Below are 24,791 nucleotides of genomic sequence, written 5' to 3' on the forward strand. Positions count from 1 at the left end.
TGACGGCAGTGGGGGATTTACAGCACGCCAACCAAACTACAAACAAAGGTTTTTGATAAATATCACCACACACAAGCACTGATGTAACTCCCCATGCCCGGGAACCTTTATGACGAAGAAACCCAAGGACTCAGGACTTTATTTCGATTTCTTCTCTGTGCGATCCTCCTACCAACTACAAAAAAATGAGCTGTCCACCGTTTGAACCATTTTGACTCCTACTCCTGCTAAATGACTGTGGGCTTGAAACTAAAACAGCAGAAGATTACTTAAGTGTGTGTGTGTGTGTGTTTCTTTCCTTTTATTTGCTTAACAGTGTGTTTATTTTATTATTGCTGCATTTAACACATCACAAAAAAATTATTCCACTTTCAATCAAAATCCATGAAAACAAATTTCCTCATTGGACAGACTGACAGATACAGCCTGCATGTGTTTGTAATTAAACATTGGATTTCATCTATTGTGGGTGAAGCTAGACACTGGTCGTATGCTCCAGAGCCACTGGTATGGGATTAACTCTGGGTTGCCCACATTCGGTACCAGTGATGGGGACACCTAGTGGTCAGCATGTGCAGCTTACACACAACGTAAGTCGTTTTCTGGTGTCCTCCTCATCCCATCCTTATCCTTTTCTTTGTTCTTTTTGATTTGTTTTGTTTTTTCCTATTTGATCTTTATTGTCTTTTTATGCTTTTAATCACATGCTTGTTCTTTTTTCATCACTGCATCTTTTACATGTCTGTGCACATTTGTTTTGTTGAATTGAAAGATTCCAGTTGGACAGATCATTGTGGCCCCTTTTTTTTTTCCTCCCATCCTCCCTCTCTCTCTCTTGCTCTCTCTCTGGAAGGCTTCAACGCAACTGGAGCCTCGGAGGCTCAAGAGAGGAGCCTGGGAAAGGAGGAACAAAGGGCCGTCCGTCTGCAGCCATCACCACTCCGCATCTCCTCTCCTCTCTCCCCCCTGTTCTTCCCTCCCTTGGTCCCCTCGCTTCTCTTCCCTCTCCCCACTGGCCAGCGCCCCAAATTAAGACTTCAGACAAGAAAATGGGCTCACTAAAAAAGGGAGTGAAAGCGACAGAAAGAGAGAGAGAGAAGGAAGTCCATGACAGGCCAAGAGAGGCAGAGCGACAAAGCCTGTGTTGTTGGATGGCAGGGCCCCTCTGTGGCTCTGCGAGGAGCTGTCACTGTGTCAACTTGGACCTCTTGTTGTGAGGAACACAAACCGTAATGAACACACACGCTCACATACACACACACACACAAAACATTCACACACAGGCGAGTCCGTGCCGCAGAGGACACCGCTCGCGCATTCACATACTGTACGATGCATGAGTGTACAGTAAGCGAACTCACATACAAATCATGCCAAGCACACACGGATACTCCAAATGAAAACAGACAGCTGCTAATCCCCCACAGAACACCTTCTTTTTCACTGCCAAGAGATGTGGGAGGGGAGCAAAGTGAGGGGAGACGTATGGCCCTCAACAGTGAATGCAAGTGAAGTTTTGTCAGTGTTCTGCACATGTTTGAATGTGGAAAGTGTAGAAAAGCAGCATAATTGATATATAAATTACATCAGAACACCCATACAGCCTTTGAAGCTGTGTTAAACCGTCTTGAGGAGAGCACATAGCTGAGGAGGAAAGAACTCTGTCCTTGGCAAATTTCTAAAAGACCGATCAAAGAACCGTAGGTGCCCCCTCGAAAATACACTTGATATTCACTTCAGGAGAGTAAGGTCACGGGGAGCATGTGTGTATGTGTGTTTGTGCATTACTGTGCAATGGGGGTAGAGCTACTGAACTGGTTTGGCTTCTTCCAGTCTAAACTGGGCCTTCTGGGTCCAAGACAGATGGCACTCAGGGCAAAGGCGGTCTGGGCTTTCCGTCTCTCTTTCTATCTATCTCTCTCTCTCTCTCTCTCTCTGTCACACTCACACACACACACATCTCTTTTAATAGCCATTATTGGCATCCTTTGGCTCTTCCAGATCCCTGAATCAGAAATCACAGAGGCCCATTATATTTCCTATTGACCCATTTGGCAAGATGGTGGGAGCATCGAGTGTTGGATTAAATCAAAAGCAGTTTATAATCCGGTAATTCTAATGTTTTAATTACTTAGATGAACAGGAGGTGTTTGAGCAAAGGCTAATCTCTGAGACATAAGGGACAGAGAGAGAGAGAGGCGGGAAGAGATTTGTCTTTCTCCTTTGCAACACGCACACAGGCTTACTGATGGAATATTAGCGGCGTATTAAAGTTTATCACCTGTTACCAACACAGATTAAAAGATTCACAGAGTTTATTGTTCATATTACGTTGAGGCCCACGGAGTGGAGGTGTTAAACCATTACCCACCTTAGGTGTCACTGTGTATTGGTATGTTAGATTTATTTTTAATACCATTTGCACCGTGTTCTGCTTTTGAAAAATGTGTTTTTCTACATTCAATTCTGTGAATTATTACAAGTCGTTTTCACTGGAGACCTGCTGGATCTTGAGTGACATCCATGGCTGTAACCGATCCCACAATTGTCTTTGCTAGCCACCCCTCCTGTCAATCAGTCAACAGGACAAAGGCTGCTAAACCAAGGCTGATGACCTCATGCCTGGGTTCTGCTCCATACCGAAGGGGTCTTAACACTGTTCAACTTGCCTTTTGTGTCTGGGGCCGTTTTTCAGACACTGTTGAGTACAGAGAATCGCCTCCCAGTATCTCTCGCCGCTCGGGATGCATCCACATACACACGTGCACACACACACAGCAACACACTTCCCCTTGATCCACAGGCTGGAGTGTTGAGCCAGGAGTGAGCCTTAAGACAAGGAGTGACAACCGGGACAGCTGCAGGGGCTGGAAGCCAGTCTTAGACCCCCACCACAAACCCTTCCACCACCACCACCACCTCCTCCCACACTGCCTCCAACCAGCTAAGCAAGCCATTGTTTCTGGCCAGGGCCTGTGGTATTTCATTTGTCATGAAATGGATATGGACATGGGACGGCCATGAGACTCTTTTTCCAAAAAAGACATGGCTACTGCTGCTGCTACGGGAGCTTCTGACTGGTGAGCCCAGCTCGCTATCTTCCCTCATCCTTAACCTTCTCATGCAGTTTGCCCCAAGCACCCTTTTCTGAACTATTAATAAACTTGTTCCAAAGGTAGCAAGGTAGAGAGGGGGTGGTCCTAAGGGTATTGTTTTCAGAAGGGCTGTAAGAAGAAAGAAAAAGAGAAACTGCTTGAGTGTGGGAGGGGGTAGGTTAGCTTACGTGCCAATCTGTTTTTGTCATCCTTTATTATCTTCACTTTCTCAGGTTTCTCAGTGGACATTAGGCAGGTTAGGCCTGTGAGCCAGGTAGGTCATTAACGTCTCAAAGTGCTCAGCTGTTGTCAATCTCTGTTGAGACAGAGTGTGGTTCTGTGTTTATTAGGACAGAGGGGCCACATCAGCCACCCAATTACCGATCAACCTTCGCACGTTCGCATGTCTGCTTGACGCTAAGCTGCTCGCACATGCCACATCCTATAGCAACTCTCAACACGTAGTTAACAGCACAGAAAGGACGAAGTGGCAACATACAGCTGAACATATCAGGAGTTTATGGAAACAGTAAAGATGCTAAGTTGTTCATCACACTTGCAGCTGCATCATCTTTAAGTCCCCCAGTCCAAAAGTGTTCATGGGTATAAAAACAATACCCCTTTATCTCCGTCAAGGGCATTCCTTGGCACAATAGGACCATCTCCTCCCCCGTATTTTCCTTTCCTCCCCTCCCTCCTCATTCTTCAGCCCCTCCATCAAAGAGAATTCCAGCTCCAGAGCCCCCTAAGCCCTTCACTTTGGGCCTGTCCATGTGACACGGCACACAGACAGTCATCTTTAAGAATTGATTCACTCTGGTATCCAAAGCTTAGGGAGCCTGGCTGCCAAGATACCCAGCATAGGCGCCACTCATGGGGTCCAGGTACACAACAGCTGCTCCCCAACAATAAAGGCAAAAAATGGAAGGCACTCAGGGGAAGATGTAGCTCTAACCTCGCTCTCAAGCCTGAACTGGTCACCTTGAGCCAGTTGTTCCCTGACTGCCTGCCTTCAGAGACAACAAAGAATAGGATCCAACTTTTGGATAAGGGTGGTGGAAGGGGGTGGCTATTGAAAGCCACCTATAATTCACAATAGAAATGGGAAGAGAGAGGAAAGGCGCAGAAGACTAAGGGAGAAATATTTTGTCCTTCCTTGGAAGAAGCACGCAGTTACAGCTGCGCCACCAAGATGGTACCGAGTGACACGTGGAAGACCATAAATAAGACGATGGCATGTTGTTTTCTTTTGAGGCACGCTGTGCATCAGCCTGAAGGTCAAGTGAAGGAGATGCAAGCCCATCCCAGAAACCTCACACACACATGCGCACAAGAAGTAACACTGGGTATGTCGTGATGCTACAGATAGAGATCACAAATCAAGCGTAAGGAGACAGGAGAGATATTACCTCACCTGAAGTGTTTCCATAAACTCCAGTGTACCAAAGCCTTGGGTAGTGGTATCACTCTCCAAGCTACTCCTGACCCCCACACACAGTGATTTATGATGAAATCTGACACATCGTCTATCATAAATAAGGGAGATTAAATGAATAGACTGAGGCTGTGGATATGGCATTCCACCCCTGGAAATTATATATTTGATATAATGTTGAGCCACTGTAGACTTAAAGCGTACACAGCCTGTGATCGTAGTGGAAAAATACATCTTCCACATCTTCCTGAAATTCAGGTAACAGATAAAAGGCGAGGGACAGAAATGAGAGAGAAGACACAAGAAACAGCATCATCAGACTTTACGTTAAAGTGGAAAGGCAGAAGAAGGAAAGCGAGAGTCATGGAGAGCTGGAGAGAGAGGGAGAATTTACCAAAGCTGCTCAGGAGGGCACTCATTACGATATTAAACAAGATTTAATAAGTGAGAGTGATTTGATGAGGTGATTATCCCGGCCCATTAATCAAGCAGGCTTCTGGCCTCACTGTAATATGGCCCATCTTTCCCCCATACCAAAGCCTCTTTAGACGCTGAGCTCCTTACCGCACTAACGCCGCTTCAGAAACAACACAAGGCCAAAAAAAATAAAAAAAAGGCATATTACGTCTCATCTCTCAAGCCTGCGGGTATTTTCGATGCTCACTCATCTCTCCACCTCCCTGCTCGCTCTTCTGGTGCATCTAATAAATTGAACTCCTTAACATCTGGGTCAGAAAGTAAAGTCTTATCAGAGGGAGCTAAAAGTGATAACTGGCGATGATAACGTGAAAGCATCTGCTGGCTTTAAGGCTTTTGGTTTGAGAACAGAAGGAAGTTGCACAGATTCCACTGGATTGTTGTTTTTGGTAGAGACGTAGGGGAAGAGCATTTGTGTTTGTGTGTGGGGGTAAATGTGTGTGGATGAGCTGATTCATAGAACTCTTCTTAGGAAAATGAACAAGTTGCATCAAGAGACATGAGATCACAGCTCAGTACTACTGCTCAACCAGATCACAGAATATTAATATGTCCAAGACTATCAGACCCTGCAAAACACACTTTCTAGAACTGCAACTAAAATCATTTTATCAATTAAACTGTTGATTTGTCTTTTGGATGACTCAGTTATTGTTCAGACTTAAATAAATATGCTTCCCTTAACAATGACAAGGGGTTAAGATAATAGATGAATTGGGGAAAAGTATGATTATAATTGAGAAACTTCAAACAATGTTTCAAAAACAATGTTGGTAGATTTACAAATGAGAGGCAAAAAACTAAAGAAATCAGTAAATTCTCACATTTAAAAACCTTAAACCAGCAAATGCGTGATCAATAATTATCTTAAATATATAGTTTTCATGTGTCTATGTGTATGTGTAGTCTTATAGTTGCCAATTATTTCTCTACTGATCAATAGAGCGATTTAAAGGTTTTAGTTAAAAAATGACAAATGAATGAATGTGACATTCATTTCAAACATTATTTTAATATTTTAATACGTTTTAGGTGATATTTGATTTTACAGTATGTTGTTTCTTTTTGATCCATTGGCATAATTACTGACACTCATTATTGTCCAAAGGGGATGGGCAGGGTTGAAAACAAGGTGAAATGGATGAGGCCCCGCGACACTAGTCCTTGGGCGTTTTTGCCACAGTTTCAGTCTGTTTCAGAAGAACCTGTGAATATGATTCTGCATTTAATCAACTGGCCCCAGGGCAATTTGAGAATCAAGCAATATTCCTTAGAACACATAAAAGATTATAAAGAATTTTATTTTAAAGAATTGCTTTTTGCCATATAACAGTAATTAAGTTACTGTATATTAACATAGAAGCTGAAGACATCACCTGTGATTGTAATGAGCATTTTACACTATTTCCTAACATTTTGTAGACAAAGCTTTAAATCAATTAATTGGTAAACCACTCGGCAGTAATGAAAGGAAATCACTGGCTGCAGCTTTATAACGGGCTTAAGAGTTCACAAACAGACTGCACATTGATTTGCTAGCAGGATATTTTGGTGAAAGGAAGAAGCAAAATAGACTGTGAGTATACTATGGATTATTGTAGTAAAAGTCAAGCTCAGCTAAACCCTATCATTACAGAACAATAACATCCTGGAGACACGTTTGGATCTAAAGGAACGTCTGTCTTTTGTTTTTTGTTTTTTTCATAAAGTAAAAAGGAAATCATACCTCCAGGGTAGCCATGAGCCTTCAGTGCTTTCTAAACTTTTAGAGGCTGAACAAGTCCAGCCAGGCACTACCTGAATCCACATATTTATCAAAGGTATACTGTATAATGTAAAATGTAGAATGATACGATTGATGGTTAAGTCTAACCTTAACAATGGAAGAGAATAGGTATTACAAAGACAGCCAACCCCCCAAAAGCTCAAGTGGAAGAAGATTACTTTAAAGCAGGCGTGGGACGGAGCTTTTTCTAGGAACTGCCTGAGAGTATTAATACAATAAGCACAGAAAATATAATACAAGAATGTTTTTTATCAACATAATCCGGAGAGATGAGGCCAAACCAACCTGGAACATAATCCCAAGGAGAAGGTCCCCTGGTTATCTGTAATCAGTGACACACACACTTATAAGAGGCACACTCGTGCACATTCTCTCTTCATGTCTCATCGCGGCTTCAAATAATCAACAGATAATCTTCAAGAGGATGTTGTCCCTTCAGTGTCTTTACTATAACGTCCTTACCAGCAATAAGGGCCCAGAGGTCAACAGCTGGGAAGTGAGCTCATAAAACTATTTACATACTGAATGATTTTTGGGAGGAAACCAATGTCTCTCTAAATAAAATAATAAATACATTAGAAGTTCAATATTGCCCTTTTTCTCCTTTATTTGTACTTAAACCCCTTTAATTTTAATTACATCCGTTTTCTTTACTATGCTTTTATGTTGTTCCAGTGCATTTCTTTGCTCCGTGTTTGCTTTGTCGCCGCATTTAAAACTGTACAAATTAATTTGCATTGATTTGATAATAAAACATTTATATAATAATAAGTAAATAAACTGCTGTCATTGATGAACACCTTAAGTGAAAAAGTAGGGGCCTTACTTGAAGGACAGATGCAGAATTTGGTAGCTGACACTCAGAGCTGTAAGACGATGTCGCCTTGGCGGCTAACTTTCTCTCTCCCTCACACTCGCTCTCTCCCTCCATGTATCTAAGCAGCGTAATTTGAGTAAATGACAGGGGAACATCTGCTGTGCATAAGAGAGAGGCCAACACTTTAACATGCAGATGTCTCTCTCCATCTGCATTAATTCAATAATTACCGCAATGGAGGGAGGGGAAAAATCTTTTTTATGGCTTAAGACAATGTTATCTGTGCCAGTTGGTATGGGGAGGGCGAAAGGGAGGGGAGCAAATCAGTGTGTGTTTGTGTATACACTCATATGACTATCTTTGTGAGGATCAGTTTGAGTTTTAGACCTTGGAAAGTGAGGACATTTTGGACATTCCTCATTTTCTGACACATTTTCAAAAGGTTGTTTGCGTGTTATGAATTGGTTTTAAGGATCGGGTAAGAATTACATTTTAGGTTATGGTTAGGGTTAGGAGCGAGGGAATGCATTATGTCAAGGTTTGTCCTCGCAGAGATAGAAGCGCAAGCGTGTGTGTGTGCATGTGATGCTGGAGGTTTGTGAGCGGAGGGGTAGATTATTACACCATTTAGCCAGAGCAAGCTGTCACATTTCAGAGAATCTCACTAATTCCATTGTGCCCTTGGTGAGTCACTGGCTGACTCCAAGTGACTGCTGATGCCTCAACGCCACTTGGACATACATACACATATGCATGTGTGTACGGGTCAAGACTGTGATATTACTGTATTTCTAGGACAACTGAACCAGTTTTTGTGACATTCAAAATGTGAGAGAATTGCACTGTATGTTGGCTGCACTGACGCCATCAATTACAGGAGACATATAGTGCCACAGAGAGCAATAACATCTAATGGTTTCCATTGAAAAAGAGCTCATTACTTTATTGAAAGGTGGGCTAAAGTAACTAATTTTCATCAAAAGCACTTATAAAGCAATTTTATTATAATGTCCTTGTTCAATACACAGAAGAGATGAAATGTGGAAAGAATAATTATAACTATATTAAAAGGTTCCTTTTTGAACATCATAGAGTATCTGTCTACATCCCGTACCTGGAGTCCTAACTGTGAACACCACCACACCACAGCATGTTAACACACCAACACTCAGCCAAGCACATGACCTCTCAAATAAAAGGTCGCGCCCGTCTGCGAGTGGTTTACAGTCACACTCACACTGACACACACAAACAATTAAAGGATGTATCACTATACATATACGATTACGCACATAAATAAACATACAACCTGACATAATACCCATGAGCATCCACACACTCATACAGTCACACAGAAGTTAACGTCTATGCGCGCAAACACACACACACACACACACACACACAGGACTGACTCTTGCATGCTTGCTAAACATAGGGACAAAGGAAAATATTTGTATACTTGGCAGGCCAACTTCCTTTGATTGCAGCAGTGCTGCTGTAGGAAACAATGCACAGGCACTATTAATACACCAAGGAGAAAGAGAATTCCTCTTAGAGGAAAGCTCAAAGGAGCCATCGGCCAGGCTATTTACAGACTTACCGACTGATTGGATGACTGACTGCACTATACTTACAGTAGTCTCTGCATCTTGTCTTACTCGACAGTTTTTTCTACAAGGACTTTGACATGCTGACACATACAGTACATTGTGCATTAGATGGGGCAGCAGCACATATTCCTGCGTAATACCTTCGTTTCCTCATTTCGCTGACTATTATGGTTATGACCGTTTCCGGGTACAGATATCGAATAGAAGCAAGTGCTTGGGAAATGTGGCAGATCTCCTGTGTGCTTCCACTGCTGTATCGCATCCGCACGCCTGTGACATTTGACTGGTGGTAAATAGCTGCCCGGCCACACTTATGATCGCCTCTCCTTTCTAAAAGTGCCCAGTTAAAGAGCATCAAATCCCCACTCACTAAACCCACACAAGCCCAACCTTCATTAGCATAGCTAACAAACTCCCTGAAAGAGCAACAGTGGAGGGAGAGAACAATGGCAGTCTAGTAAGGGGGGAGATGAGGGGCGAGGGGATGAGCGGGGAGGAGGGAGGGGGGCTATTGTTCTGGTCTTATTTAGCCCTTGGTGTCACCCTGCAACTGTTGTCACTTCTAAGTTTAGCTAGACGACTGAAGAGGACAGTGAAGAGAAGGAGGAGGAAAGGCAGGCGGAGGAGGAGGAGGAGGAGGAGGAGGAGGAGGAGAGCTGGACAGGAGAAAGATGAGAGAACGAGGGAGGGCTGGCGGAACAATTGATGATGAAGGGTAAATTGGATGAAAATGGAAGATGGAAAGTATGTTGGGTGAGATGTAAAAGGAAGGTTAAGGGAGTGAGAGAGGAAGTGGTGAGACAAAAGATTATGGAGCAAAGTTGGTTTAGTGTACAGTACAGAAACCCCGACAGCTCACAACAAGAGTGGAGGTAGAAGAAGCTGAAATTATCAACGTTTTACTGCCTCTTATTTTCAACAATAATCAATAATCAAGTAATTCTGAGACTTGAGTCAAGACTCTACAGTATGAAGTTCAAGTTAAGTCAGCATTTGTGTTTGACACTTGAGTCAAGGGCTTAAAGACAATGTACTGCAGTTTGTGAAATGGCGAAGAGAAAATACATCAGCAGCTTTGATCTTATGAAATTGTACATCTTTTGACCCAGTAAACCTCTCCGTTCAAATCAAAGAGGTGATGGAAACGTGTTAATGGTAAAAGCCGACCTAGCAAATAAGCACAAAGCCAATACGGAGCTCAAAAACACCACCTGACTGAATGTGTTTTCAGACAGCTATGAAGCAGAGTCGTTTTTAAGAGCTTGTATTGTATATTTATTATGTTCAGGCCAAGGTTTGAAGTCCCTGAATTCAAAGGTGATATGTTAATGGATGGACTTAATGGAAGCAGCCACACATCTGTCGGTCAGTAGCTGCAAAGTATGATACACAGTAGACACTTAGGTGGAAGTAACCAACATGACTGCATGGATGATGTCCGGGTCATTCTGGGACCAGTCCCAACATAAACTTTGGGATGTGTATGTGTGTATACTTAAGGAGGAAATAAAAACAGTCAGTGTCTGAAATTCCTGAGAGTAAGGTAAACTACACACAGAGGACCACTGGAACCAAAAGAAGAGATGAGGCCAGACCCAAGGAGAAAGAAAGAGGGAGACAGAAAAGGGAAGAGGGAGACAGATTAGCCCAGCTGTCTGCTCATAAAGCGGCCGAGGGGTGAGGCGCTAAGCCCTCCAGTGAAAGCAGAGCTTAGGTGGGTGACACAGGGCAGTGGACCCCACTCAGCTCACAGTGGTCTACAGCGTAGGTCCTGAGCCAAAGCAAAGACACATGGATAAACAGTGAGAGATGAGACTCCGCACCCGCAAAGCCCACAGGGCTAAGACGAACGAGCAGGCGAGCAGGCAGGCAGGCGTCACATTCCCGCTCCTCCAGCCAGGAGTGGAGACAGGGGGGTTAAGGCTTAAGGCTTCACTCCCCAACTTGATGCCAAGGGACAAGGCGAGACAGTAGACACTGTCTGAGTCAAGTCAATGAGATCATAGAAAGAATGAGGATTTGTTGTATATTGCCTGGCCTCAGCTACGTGAATACTATATAGAGACAATTATATAGGGTCTTGGTATGCACCCCCTTCTAAACCACAATCCCAAATTATCAATTACATTGTCCCCCCTCTCCTGCAGACACAAACACACAGCCATGCCCCGCTGATGACCCCTAGTTAGCACAGCATCCTGGGAACGGCCTGCGATGACAAGGTCACAAGTATGAGGTGAGGACCCCTTGGTCCACCACTACTGCGAGACCAAAAGTAGTAACCGCACTGGATTTCACACACAACCCACGTCCACGACCTCGTGGCAGAGAAGCATTAGCAGCTGGCGTTTTACGAGGTCCCCAATGTGACAATGTACCGCATACATCCATCAACAATACGACCATAAGTTAAACATACAGTGTCGTCTATGGGTGTAAAAACAGCCACACTACTTATGTAGTCTTATGTAGTTTGAACCTTCAAGGTGCAAGTGGAAGAAAGCTCTGACAACATTACAATAAATCACAATCAAATCGTACTTTCTTTCAAATTAATGGACAGAATACAAACTTCTTCATTTGTTTTACTACATGGACTGAAATTGTAATTGTTTCTATTCAATCCACTTTTCCTAGATCACAACCTATGGGTACAGCCACATTACATTAACTTTTACAACATGAAACTAAAAGCACATGCAAAGTGTGCTCATTGTCTGACAATATAACAAATGTGTTTATCGCTTGGCCTGTGTCAAATAGTACAAAATGTTTAACATGTACGGAATAACAGGTGGCCCCTTACATTTTTTTGTTCTCCAGCCTATATAATAGTTATATAATGTAATAATTTTATCCCAGTTTAGCTGCAACTATGGAGATTTCCAGTTTAGTTAGAAAACATGACAAAAATGTGTCTAATGTTATTGACAGTTGCAAGAAAAACTGTAAAACAAATGTCTGCGTCAACATTTTCACCAACAGATGGGAGACACATTAAAGGAAAAATCTGAACAAATGAATTACGAAACAAAACTCTCACAGAGTGCGTCTACACAGGTGCATCGCACAGTACAACATGAGCCATTTCAACATGTGTGGCATGTATACGATGCTCTGATTTACAACAGTCAAACAACAAATGCTCACACAGGAAAAGAGGAAACGGCTGAATGTGGGTAGTTTTATCTTAGTTAAAACATAAATCAATACGTCAATGATAATATATATGACAAGTCAGTGAGTTCTAGAGGAAAAAAGTACATATTCCAAACTAGAGAAATGTTAGGGTTCAATTTATCAAATTTATAAGACAAAAAAAAAAAAACACTCATGTCTCAGGACAAACAGATAAAGTCAACTGGATCTATTTAATACCACTGTTCTCTTATTTTGTGGATTTACTCTAACAGGGTTTTCTTGAGAACCAAATCTACTTAGGATTTATGATTTCTTATTATTTCCCGTCACTGGAAATTATAATCCTTTCACCTAATCCTCCTCTCCCCCCTTTTTTTTCAGACCATATTCATCAAGATCATCCGCTCTGACAAAGCAAGAAATCAGCACAGTGGCGAGGTCTAAAGAGATCGCATGCTGAGGGGGGGAGGTTTCTTCCAAATCAAATCAGGCTGCTCTGATGTAATCAAGACGAGACGCCAAAGACGACGACATAATCTCCTAGGGACATGCTTCTCTTGCTTGCACATTATTAAAAAATGAGGAGGAACACATCTTTAGATTGAAAGACTGGAAAAATGGAATTATAATAAATCAGGGGAAACTGGGGCAAAGTTGGATAAAGCCTTCAGATACAGATGAGGGACAAATCTTCACAATGCTTGTATTTGTGTCTGTGTGTGTGTGTGTGTGTGTGTGCAGGTGAGAGTGGTGCGTTTGCACAGTCGCTTATGAAATATTCCAATTCACTCAAGATCAAGTCCTTGACCTGAGCTTTCTCTCTCTCTACCTCTACGTTAAACATCAGGAGTGCAGTCAGGGATTCATTCATCCTGTTGTCATTTCTCCATCACTTTAAGGTGCACTTACGCTTAACACCCACATGATGGCACAACGCGACAAAAGTGGACACCAGCATGGTGTTTGAATGCACTTTCAATCAATCTGACCTGGTCTGAGCCACATGACGTCTGCACATTGTGGGGTGCATGATGCAAATTAAAGGCAGATGTGCTATAGATGGACACTGAAATATATAAATAAGATGAGTTCATGCACCTTTAAACCTTCATTTGTCTCATGTTGCCTTTGCATTTGTCACATATCAACTTTAAAGATGGTCTCGGGCCTCACCAGCAGATGGCCTTATTGAAGTGTGGTAGAGATCAGCTGCAAGCCACACATGTCTATGTTAGTATTTGTTTATTACATAAAGCTTCATCTAAGAGACAAAACATAAATCAGCACCGTTTTTGTTTGCTGTTATATGTGGACATGTGATGTCCAATAAAGTAATAAAGTACTCACTGTGCTTATGTTTCCTGGAGGAGTAAACACACAACAGACATGATCACGGAGAACCACAGCACTGGAACACAGAAAAACATTTAATAATACCAGCCATAAAAGCTGATTTCAAACTAAATGTAAACATTTGAAGACATAGAAGGTTTGTTGTGTGAAAAAGATTATAATTAAATGTAGTAATTCAATTGATTGTTAGCTAGGCAGCCATTAAGTTAGGGATCCTAGCTAGGCATTTTTACATTACAGTTTAAAACGACTCTACATTACTCCACATATGAATTATTTATGTGGAGTTCTTCTGAAAGTTTTTATTTTATTTATTGTATTAAACTGCAGCCGGATGAACTATTATTGGGACGGTGACGCCCCACAGCAGAGCTGGGGGTAGGGGCCACGTCCCCCGCCTCTCCGGGGTCTTCCTGAGCAGAAACCCAGTTAGAGGAGTCACCATGACAGGCAGCATCGGGGGACTTGAGAGGTTTGACAGTCCGGGAAAAGGTCGAGGTCTCCGCGTTACCAGACCTTTTAAAGTGGGAGAGCTCCTGTTCTCCAGCCCCGCATACGCCTGTGTGCTCTCCGTCAAAGAGAGAGGCTGCTACTGTGAATTCTGCTTCACCAGGTAAATGCTTCTTTCTGTCCCTGCATGCATTCACTTCACCTCTGAGCACCTCTGCATGCATCACACTCAAACTTTTGCAGACTTGCAATACAGATCACTCACTAACCAGTTTTAAGTCCTGAGCTGCAGCACACATGGTCAAAGATAGGACACCAGCCACCATGAGGTGCCACTCTGTGAAATCTATTTTGGTTTTATGGCCTATGTTTCTGAATATCCTCTTCCACATGTCTACACACTTCTTCTGTCTGAGTACTGTATGTAAAAAAGAAAAAAAGATGTTACCTGAATGTCACAAGAGTTACTTCAGCTCTACTAGTAGTTTTAATTAATTAGGGAACTGTGATTGTTATGAATAAGTCTACATTTTGCATAATTAAATAAAGATGTTTCACAAATAGGATCACATTGGTGATGTTGCTTATTATCCATGCTTAATTATTCACAAAGGTGTTTTTAAAGGTACGATATTTCTGTTATGCAGTATCCGTCTCCACCAGAGATGGCTCCAATGTGAATGTAAATAGTAATTGGAAACTTTCATTGATCAGATCCTGCTATTTCAACCAGCTTAAACTGCTTAATTAGGGTTTAAGTGCAGGTTTGGCAGAGTGGAGTAGATTGATCTCTCCAAGTCTCGTACTGCTCTTAGCTTCATTTCCAAAAGTTGCATATTGTACCTTAATGCCTGCAACCTGCAACATGTAAGGATTGTTCTATGAACACCATTTCAAGGTGTGATGCCAAAACTAAGGACAGTGCAGACACGCTGTTAATTGGAACACCACTCTGGTATTTTAAAAGGTGGTGGATCAAATGCCCGCTCGCCCCCTTTATCCTCGACTACAGTTTGATGTGTCGAAATATCTCCACATTTATTTTCAGTTTATTATTTCACTAATCTTAACTTGTGTTGTGACCTCAATGATCCAATCTAACCTACTTACTTGTAACCTTAGTCTTGCATTATGTTTCCCCTTTCTCATCTATACAAAGTTATAGTAGAACCATGGACTTAAGGGACATTTGGAGATCCCTTCATATCTGTTTTTGATACAGATCGTTTTAAACTCTTGTGATCAGAAGTCAGTACATTTGCACTACAAAGTAAGATGCAGATATTCCATGGTGACATGACCGACTTTAAACAGGCCAGTCTCAACTCTTTTCTCTTTCAGCGTGGTAGAGGGGCAGCTGGTCCGTCATAAGGTCGCCTCTATTTATACCACTGAATGTTTTAAACCCCCCCGCTTGCTCTTTTCTGACAGGCTGAAAGCAACTGCTGCTTCTTGTGCAGGAGAAATGGAGCAAGATGTTCAAATGCCCATAATGACTCTGAACATCCAAGCAACCAGATATTCACAAAAAATTATTTGCATGCTGACATCCAGTGAGTTCAGACCCAAGGTCAGACGCTTTAATGTTTGTCTTTTGCAGGAAAGAAAGCTTAGCAAGATGTGGGAAGTGCAAGAAAGCCTTCTACTGCAATGCAAAATGCCAGGTGGGAAACATTTAGGGGAGTGACTTGTGTGATGTGATGATCAATTTGTGAATGCTTAAAGGACAATGCCACTAAATAAATAAAAAATAAAAAAAAAATCACAATAAGGAGCTAAAAGTGACATTACTCTCATCTTTTTGCATGCAGCTCTAAGCTCAGGTACAGCTGAGACTGACAAAGTACAGGTTAGACTGACGACAAATGTGGCGAGTGTGACAGTTTCTGCGTTGCCAGATATCTCTTTAAATAGCAGCTGTAGAGTGGACGAGCCCCTGGCTGGAATGTCATCTCAGCCCATTCTTTGTGTTCAGAGTCTGCACACAAGTCTGAGTCTCTGTGCTACAGTTCCTCGTCTGCTTCCACTGCCTGGTGTATATTCAGGCAGTTTGGTGCATATATGATATATAATCACACATGTCATAATATGATAAATTAAATCTCTGGTATTCAAAGTTATTTTGTGTAAATAAACCTACCCTGACTTGATAATGATGGACAGAATTAGACAGTGGGAGTGAATAGTTAGTTTGCATGTTAGAGAGGTAAAGGGGTGAGGGTAACGTTAGATTAACACAGTGTGGAGTCATATTTCACCAAGCTCCTCTACAACAGGTGTTGTATCTAAGGAAACATACATGCTAAATGAAAGATACTACCTTTACAAATGTCTTTAAACTATAACATGTGCGATATTATAACATTAGATTGTTCAAAATTACACAACCACAACAATTAATTATTTTTCTTTTGACGTGTGGAATATGTGATTTCGTTAATTAGTTAAATAGCATACACTGAACACTTTAAATTGCGTGAAATGGGAATGAGCTAAAATAGGGCTGCATCAGTGCAACAGGTTTAGGGGGAATGACATTTATAGATGGCACTCTGAACACAAGTTTGTGTACCCATGACATATAGCCAGGTTAAACCAGGATTTGAACCAGTAACCAGGGGGGTTACTACTGGTAACTGGGGGAACCCTGCTGTTCTACCAACTGAGATAACTGTCATCAAATCGACCTATATGCATAAATCATATTTTACAAAACAAATCTAACTAATGAAAGGTGTTCTGACTTGTGTTGCACTCAGTTTAGTTTATAATATGGCACTTTTTTCACTTTTAGTCAAATCTGTCTTGCAGTTTTGAAATTGTTTTCATTTTATGAAAAATATTATGTTAAACAGGCAGAATTTCTGATTACTTAACATTTTAGTGATGCTGACCAGTGACCTATTGTATTTGTGTTTGTGTGTAGAAAGGGGACTGGTCCTTCCACAAACTGGAGTGCTCAGCAATGACTGCATTCAGAGAGAACTGGTGCCCATCAGAGATTTCCCGCCTTGTTGCTCGGATCCTCGCAAAGAAGGTTGGACAATTATTGAAAGAAGTAGCGTCTGTTTGGTATTCTCTGGCGCATGTTTGTTTTAATGAGGTAATTTCTATGAATTATGTCTGTCTCACTCAGAAAACGCAGAAAGAAAGGTCTGGATCTGAGAAGATCTTAACGATAGGAGAAATGCAATCACGTAAGTAATTTATGAGGTAAAAATACCTCATAAATGTCAAAGTGAAAACGGGTTTCTGCAAAGTAAATTTAATTAATAAAAATATATATAAGGTGAAGTCAGTGTTTGCATTAATATTCACCCCCTTCAGGTCAGTATTTAGTGGATGCACCTTTGGCTGTAATCACAGCATGGAGTCTGTGTGGATAGGTCTCAGTTAGGTTTGCACATCTGGACACTGGAATTTTATGCCATTTTTCTTTACTGGTCAAACTGCTCAAGCTCTGCCAGGCTGTGTGGGGATCGGGTCTGAACAGCCCTCCCATGTGGGAGGGAGACATGTGCCATATTCCTTCCATTTCTTGATGATGGATTTCACTGAACTCCATCCATCTCCAAGGCACCGAGATGTTAAGTGCCTTGGAGAACACACACACACACACACACACAGACTAGAATATTACATTAAACACATTACAAAAGAAAATCACCAAATGTATTTAAATTAGCAATAGCATTATGTGTTATTGAGAACAACCATAAAACCTCAGTGATAGTGGAAAAAGTATATGAACCTTTTCTTTAATTACTGGTTGACCTCCCTATACTTTACTATTAGGATGATGTTGATATAATATGCATATGTAGAGCTGTGTGTTCTTTCCAAACAGTTCAATCTTAGTTTCATCACTCCACAAGACATTTTGCCAATACCGCTGTTGAGTGTCAATGTGCTCTTTTGCAAACTTCAGGCGTGCAGCAGTGGTTCTTTTTAATAAGCAGCGGCCTTCTTCATGGTGTCCTGCCATAGACACCCTGCTTGTTCAATGTTTTACCTAATGTAGACTCATGAACACAGATGTTAGCCAGTTCCAATGATGCCTTCAAATCTTTGGCTGTCTTTCCGGGTTCTTTATTTACCTCATTATTGAGTGTTTGCTGTGCTCTTGGGGCCATAGACAATATATACATACGCACATGAGGTTGGTATGTTATACCCTGTTGCCGTCTTGTTAGTTTTAGCTGGGCAGCAGTGGGGTTTTATATTTTTAGTCTTGTATTAGGATAGCGTAATGAACATCCTCTTCCTATGGACTTCACTTTGTTTGATTACATTTACTTAATCTGTGACACTGACACAGATTGAAGAGATTTTATTTGATACTGAGGAAAATACCTTTATTTAGATTTGAAGGTTTGGTTAGGCCAGAGTTCATATGTGTAGTAGTAATAATAATAATAATATATTGTGCAAGTTGATAAATGTTAACAGCTACAAAGGATGTTGAACAAAGTGTAAGGGGGATTTAAGTAACTTACCTGATGTGCTTTCTCATCAAGGTGTTTGGTCTAAAAGAGTCCCCCCCACACCTGAGCACCATTTTAAAGGTTCCAGCATTAACAAACTGTTGATTAGTGTGTTTAGTTTTGGTTATAATTTCATCAAAACCTAATTATTAGCTGGTGATACTTTAGAGTTTAAATTGTTATGAGTAGATGTTTATATTATGTTTGTGGAATTTTTGCTTGTGTTTTAATAGGTCTACATTTAGAAGAAGGGCCAGCCCTCTGTATAAGATGGCTGCCAGCTCATTGCAATGAGCTGCTGCAGAACATTGCTGACTGCCATTTGTATTTGTGTTTTTTGTTGTTTTGTTTTTTTAAGTTTAGTTTTTGTCATGGGTTAAAATAAAACACCTGGTTGGTCTGCACCTCATCTCTGCCCCAAGCCTCCTGTTTATTCCATCCTGTTAGTTTAGGGAAATCAAAATTAGTTCAGCAACGGTATTCTGACAAAAAGAAGCCAGGCAACTCTAGGCATATTTGATCAATTAAATCTCTTCAAATCCAAACAAATGTCCGTCCTTCCCCTGTAACAGATGTGGAGGATGTAGACAACGAGAGAAGGGAAATGAATGAGGCTGAAATTGCTGCACTGCATCGATTTTACTCCAAACATCTGGAGCTGCCCGACCACAAAGACCTGCTCACACTTTTCTCCCAGGTAACACAGACACACACTGACACACAAATAGCTGGTGACAACAATTGCTACAAGTTTTCAACTTTTTTTGCTGCCAAAGACAAATCAGTAGTATTTACACTCTCTTCACTGTCATTTATTCATCAGGTTGCCTGTAATGGTTTCACTATAGAGGATGATGAACTGTCCCACCTCGGTACTGCAATCTACCCAGAGTAAGAAGGAAAACATGCATGTATACATACAAGCACTTAGTTATTCTATAGTATTGCATGTAACAGATATTCCAAGAGGACATATTGTCAACTTCCGACAGCATTTCCTCCTCGTTTGTGTTTTTGTGGTGAAATCCCTGCAGAGTCTGTTAAGTTTTAAAATTGGCCATGTGAAGGTGAATTCGCCCTCTCAGCTCCTTGTTGAGCTATTTCCAGCCTGCCACGCAGGTAATAGCAAGGTTGCTAGTATTTCAGGGACACTCAAGTCCTCTTTGCAGTCACGGTTTTAGTATAACACATGAGCACATTTAAAAATGGAGTAATTATATCACAGTTGTGTCAGTGGTGTGAGCAATATAACATCTCACTGCTCCTACCCCATTCATAGTTGGAAAGGGAAAGTTATAAAATGGTATTTTTGTTTGAATCTGTTAATTTCCCTTTCTGCTTGTGTCTCCTCGCAGCGTGGCACTCATAAATCACAGCTGTCTTCCCAGCGTCATTGTCACATATAATGGGACGTCAGCTGAGGTTCGCGCGGTGCAAGACATGAAGCCTGGAGATGAAGTGAGGAAAGGGGACAGCTGCAATTAGAGGGGGTTGGGTCTTTTTTTGTTGTTGTTGTTTTTAAGTGTGTGTGTGTGTGTGTGTGTGTGTGTGCGGTAGCTGCTTTCTACAAGAGGGCAGAGTGGGTGAATTATATTACATATGTTTGCAACCAAAATAAAGAGCGAAGATACACTAGATGACTCATGTAACAAGCAATAAACAAGAAATGTTGTGTTTAAAGTATGCTGTTTAAGTAATTTCCCTTACATCTTTGTAAGTCTTTCTCACTATGCTTTGAGGAAGAATGATTGAAAGAAATACCAGGAGCAGAGATTTCAGAGAGTTCTCCCAGCAGTTGTCTAATATAAGACCTGAATAGTTGCTCTTCTGGCAAATGAGTGACAGCATCTTCGAAATAAGAGCAGCATGTGTGAGTGTGTGTGTGGTTTTCAGGGGGTCGTGTAGCTTTAGATTAGAGTGTCTGGTGGTTATTTTCAGACTAACCCTTTGATCTGCAGTTTAAGAACCATCTAGCACTCACTCGAGATAAGAGTAAAAATGTCAGATGTGGAGAATGTTTATTCTTTGCTGTTCTCATGTGCTGTGTTTTTTCCACGTGTAGGTTCTCATCAGCTACATAGATCTCCTCTACCCAACCGACGACCGCAACAACAGGCTGAGGGAGACTTACTACTTCACCTGTGACTGCAAGGAATGTAAAAGCAAGTCCAAAGTAAGACCCAGTGAAAAAGTGATCTAACCACCTGGGATATATTCCTGTATATCCCACAAGCCATGCAACATCTAGTGTAATTCATAATTAAAATGGAGAAATACACCTCCCTGTTTGCTTAACATCCACAGGACAACGCAAAGTTGAAAGTACGTAAGCAGAGTGACCCAATCGAGCAAGATGTCATCAGCAACATGATGCGTTACGCCAGGAAAACCGTCAGAGAGTTCAGAGCCCTTAAAGGCATAAAAAATATCCTTCAGTGTCACTTAATAATACTGTGTTTTGCATTCATTTGCACTTGTCATTAGTTAATAAAGACCACATGCAGAATATATGTTGCAGTAAAACAATCCGTACAAATGTAGTAATTCATTTGCATGAATGAAAGCTGTGTGTAAAGCTGTGTTTGGTGATTCTGGGAGAACGAAACTAACTCAGACATTATTCTCCAGCTTGGAAAGCGTCTGGTTATGTGATCAGAGGCCCTTTAGCATTTCTGTTCAGTTTGTGTTGATGGACCCTTGACTCTGTGGCACCCCCTAGTGAGTTACTGGAGATGTGTGAACAGAGCCTGGAGGAGATGGGAGCAGTCTTTGATGACTCTAATGTCTACATGCTGCATATGATGTACCAAGCCATGGGAATTTGTATCCACATGCAAGATGCAGACAGTGCTATCAGATACGGCGAGAAGATCCTCAAACCTTACAGGTACTAACCTTTAAGGACACATCTTCCTTCCCACACATTTTCTACCCACTCATGATTACCTGCAGATCAGATATTACAGAATTTAACCGTCTGCAGGGAAGGTGTTTCATGTTAACACTCAATCCTTCAGATGTTTTATATGCATATCTGTTTGGAGTTTAGCTATACCAAAAACAATAAAACCTACAATACAATACAAAATATATTTCAGATTTGAAATTGATTATTTGTGTTTGAATGACTATTTATGACCTCTGCACAATGCAGCCAGCTGTATCCACCCTACTCCTTGAATGTATCATCCATGTACCTGAAGCTGGGCAGACTGTACATGGGGCTAGAAAGGTACTCGATGGGGATCAGCGCTTTCAAGAAGGTAGTGTGCACTTTTATATCACACTGCTTGGGGTCACTCAGAAATACTCTTACATGTTACATAGTGTTACATGTCGAATATAACAAAACAGCTAAAAAGGTAACACTACCATGATTTCATTATAATAATTGCATATTGTAAATTAATATTTGTTGATGTTTATACAGGCAATGACCATAATGGAGGTGGCTCATGGGAAGGATCATCTCTACTTGACAGAGTTGCGCAAAGACATGGTACAAAAATAGAGATTAAGGAAAGAAATGACAGCTGATTCCTATGGACTGCATACACTTCTTTGATTAGGAGATTTACAGAACTATAGGCACTTTATTTTATTTTTTCCTACTGAAGCAAAGATCCAGAGAAATACTTTTGGATTTCACGTTTATGCTAGTATTAGCATGCAACAACATTATTTATTAAATGCAGGATAATTTTGTACCAAGCATGAATGTAATGTTAAGTTGTGTGAAAATCTGCCATTGTAGTAGGTGCTTTTAAACTCATGCTAACAACAAGGTATTTGAAATTATTTTCCAAATCATGACCAATGATTCGGTTTCAGTTCAGTGTTTACATTTATCTGTAAGGAGTCAAGCCAGTAAAGCCAATCAGAGCTGCAGAATGTGCCTGATAAACAATGGACGGCTGGGACGCCTCATTACCAGCTAACAGGAAATTATTAAAAACATTTTAAACATTTTAAATAAATGAATTTTTGGACACAGTCTTAAAGAAAATAAGGCTTTATTGCATAATAAGCAAGTACGACAGCTTCATACATGGTTGGGGAGAGAAAAACAAAGACTTGATGCACTGAAAACGCATATACAAAACATATTTACAGTACACGTACTTTGAAACATATTTTGGAGTTTTGCCAAGGAAAAAAACGTAGGGGGAAAAAAATTAAATATAAACAAACAGTGGAATGCTGTGTGGGAAAATACTGTCACAAATAGAACAGAAGTGCAACAAAACACTTAGATGTTAAGAGAGCATAAAGCTTATACTTATACGAGAATATATACAATGAAATATAAAAATGCATGCATAGTTTATTTTGTTGCGGTATTTTGAGGGTACCAAGTCGAAAAAAGAAACTATATAAAACATTCGTAGAAATCTTTTCTCACATGCCCATTTTGTACAAAGATAGTTTGGACATGGTTGGCTTTGCATTACATTTCAGAAAAATAAAAAAAAGGATTTTTTTATGTAACATAAAAGGAAATTCTTCAGAATGTAATTTTAATAACAGGAAGAAGGAGTGCGGTGATCTGTTGGTTTTAGATCCGATTATTACAGAGGCAGTGTCACTGTTAAACTATTATCCTTCAAAAATAAACCAAGACATCAGCATTCTTGCTTAAGCAAATCCTTACCTGAGAGTGAGGTAAACGATTTGAAAAGTTAAAGTTGTTCTTATAACAACTTATAACAAGCAAACTATGAAATACTGATTTAAAGATTTCATCTTTGGAGGTCCAAAAAAGGAATTTGGGTTAATGAAACCCACCTAAAGGATCAGGCAGGTTCTCATGTTTCAATAAGGCACAATCATGCAGTATATACTTTATTTCCTGTATAAGGACGTTTGTTTTTTTTTTCAGCATATGTAGTAAAAAATGATTTATATAAATTATTTCAGATTCACTAAACAAACACTATTTTGAAATGCCTTTAAGTCATAAAAGTGATACGACACATTTAATCTCAAGGAACTGTGCTTCAAGAAATAGTTATTGTTCAAATGTTGTTTGTGTTTAGGTGTGAAAAAAATATTAGTAGAAATGTTTAAAGTGAGCCAACTTCAGAAGGACAAAAGGAGTCCTCCTGACATTCACAAGAAAGGCTTTCTCAAAATATATAGTAATTAAGACAAGTTCAGAAGATCAACATGCTTGTCAATGCTCTGTTGAGCAGTAAAGGTGACCACAATCTCGATAGAAATAAATACAAACATATGTTAAAATGCTGACGTAAATATTTAGCTGTAAAATCAATACTCAAATTAAACATTTTTAGAACAGTGATTCAAAGAATACTTTTGTTGGCAAACTCTTTCAGAGTGTAGAGTACAGTAATAATACTGCTGCCACCTACTGTTCATGCAGCATGGTGCCATTTCTACTCATGGCTAAATAATGGATGAGAAATGTTGCAACCTACCCAGAGTGTAACTAAGACTTGATTTCTTAAGGTATTTCTTAAGAAATCTCAAGACACACACACACACACACACACACACACACTAGACGCGTAGACAGGCATACAAATGTCGCACCTGCAGGTAAGACAAGCTGCTTATTCACTTGACCTGCATGGAGAAAATGCACAAACATGCATGCTCCAAACAGAAATGTCCAAGATTAGATCCTAGGGGATAAAACATTAAAACGTGAACACACTGATTTGAAAAAGGGGTCATGGATTTCTACACAGGCCTGCACCAAACCGTTGCTCCCTTGAGGTGATTTTTTTATGCAGATCTACTTCCATAACCATAGCACTGCCACACAAAGAACTCAATATGAAAGTTGGTTCTATCTGCATCTGCTTCAAACTGACACTCAGTTATTACCTGTTTTATACAGTTATATGTGTTCTATCAGTCCCCATGTGTATATTAAGTACCATTGTTGCCATTTGCTGTCATTCCTCCACATTGTGTGAGATCAAAAGTCATGAGACCAGTCTCAGATGAGGCGGGAGTTCTTGAGGAACTGGATGAGGACCTGGTACACAAACTTGTACTGGGAGATGGTCTGCACCATCAGCATCCTCTGCTGCCTCAGCTCTGACAACATAATAGGAACCTCCATTGGCTGAAGGGGGCGGAAGATGAGAGAAAACCAGAAGACAGTGATTAAAAAA

The 24,791-nt window shown here is 40.8% G+C and overlaps 2 protein-coding genes across 2 annotated transcripts in view; one reads left to right on the forward strand and one right to left on the reverse strand.

The window, feature by feature from the left end:
• Positions 1-14,157: 14,157 nt before the first annotated feature.
• On the forward strand, positions 14,158-22,578 carry LOC113149155 (N-lysine methyltransferase SMYD2-B-like). The gene is made up of 12 exons (XM_026341050.1): positions 14,158-14,327; positions 15,765-15,828; positions 17,091-17,201; positions 17,301-17,361; positions 19,221-19,345; positions 19,472-19,539; positions 20,004-20,106; positions 20,711-20,821; positions 20,953-21,073; positions 21,361-21,535; positions 21,803-21,911; positions 22,079-22,578. The coding sequence occupies exons 1-12, from the start codon at positions 14,158-14,160 to the stop codon at positions 22,157-22,159; spliced, it is 1,299 nt and encodes a 432-aa protein (XP_026196835.1). The 3' UTR covers positions 22,160-22,578.
• A 66-nt stretch (positions 22,579-22,644) lies between these two features.
• Positions 22,645-24,791, reverse strand: part of LOC113149154 (protein tyrosine phosphatase non-receptor type 14) — a 30,456-nt gene continuing 28,309 nt past the window's right edge. The window contains exon 20 of the mRNA XM_026341049.2: positions 22,645-24,742. Within this exon, the coding sequence (XP_026196834.1) occupies positions 24,614-24,742 (129 nt within the window). The 3' untranslated portion in view covers positions 22,645-24,613. The remainder of the gene's footprint in view (positions 24,743-24,791) is intronic.

The sequence above is a fragment of the Anabas testudineus genome, chromosome 24 (assembly GCF_900324465.2).
Source record: "Anabas testudineus chromosome 24, fAnaTes1.2, whole genome shotgun sequence".
In the NCBI taxonomy this organism is placed as follows: domain Eukaryota; kingdom Metazoa; phylum Chordata; class Actinopteri; order Anabantiformes; family Anabantidae; genus Anabas; species Anabas testudineus.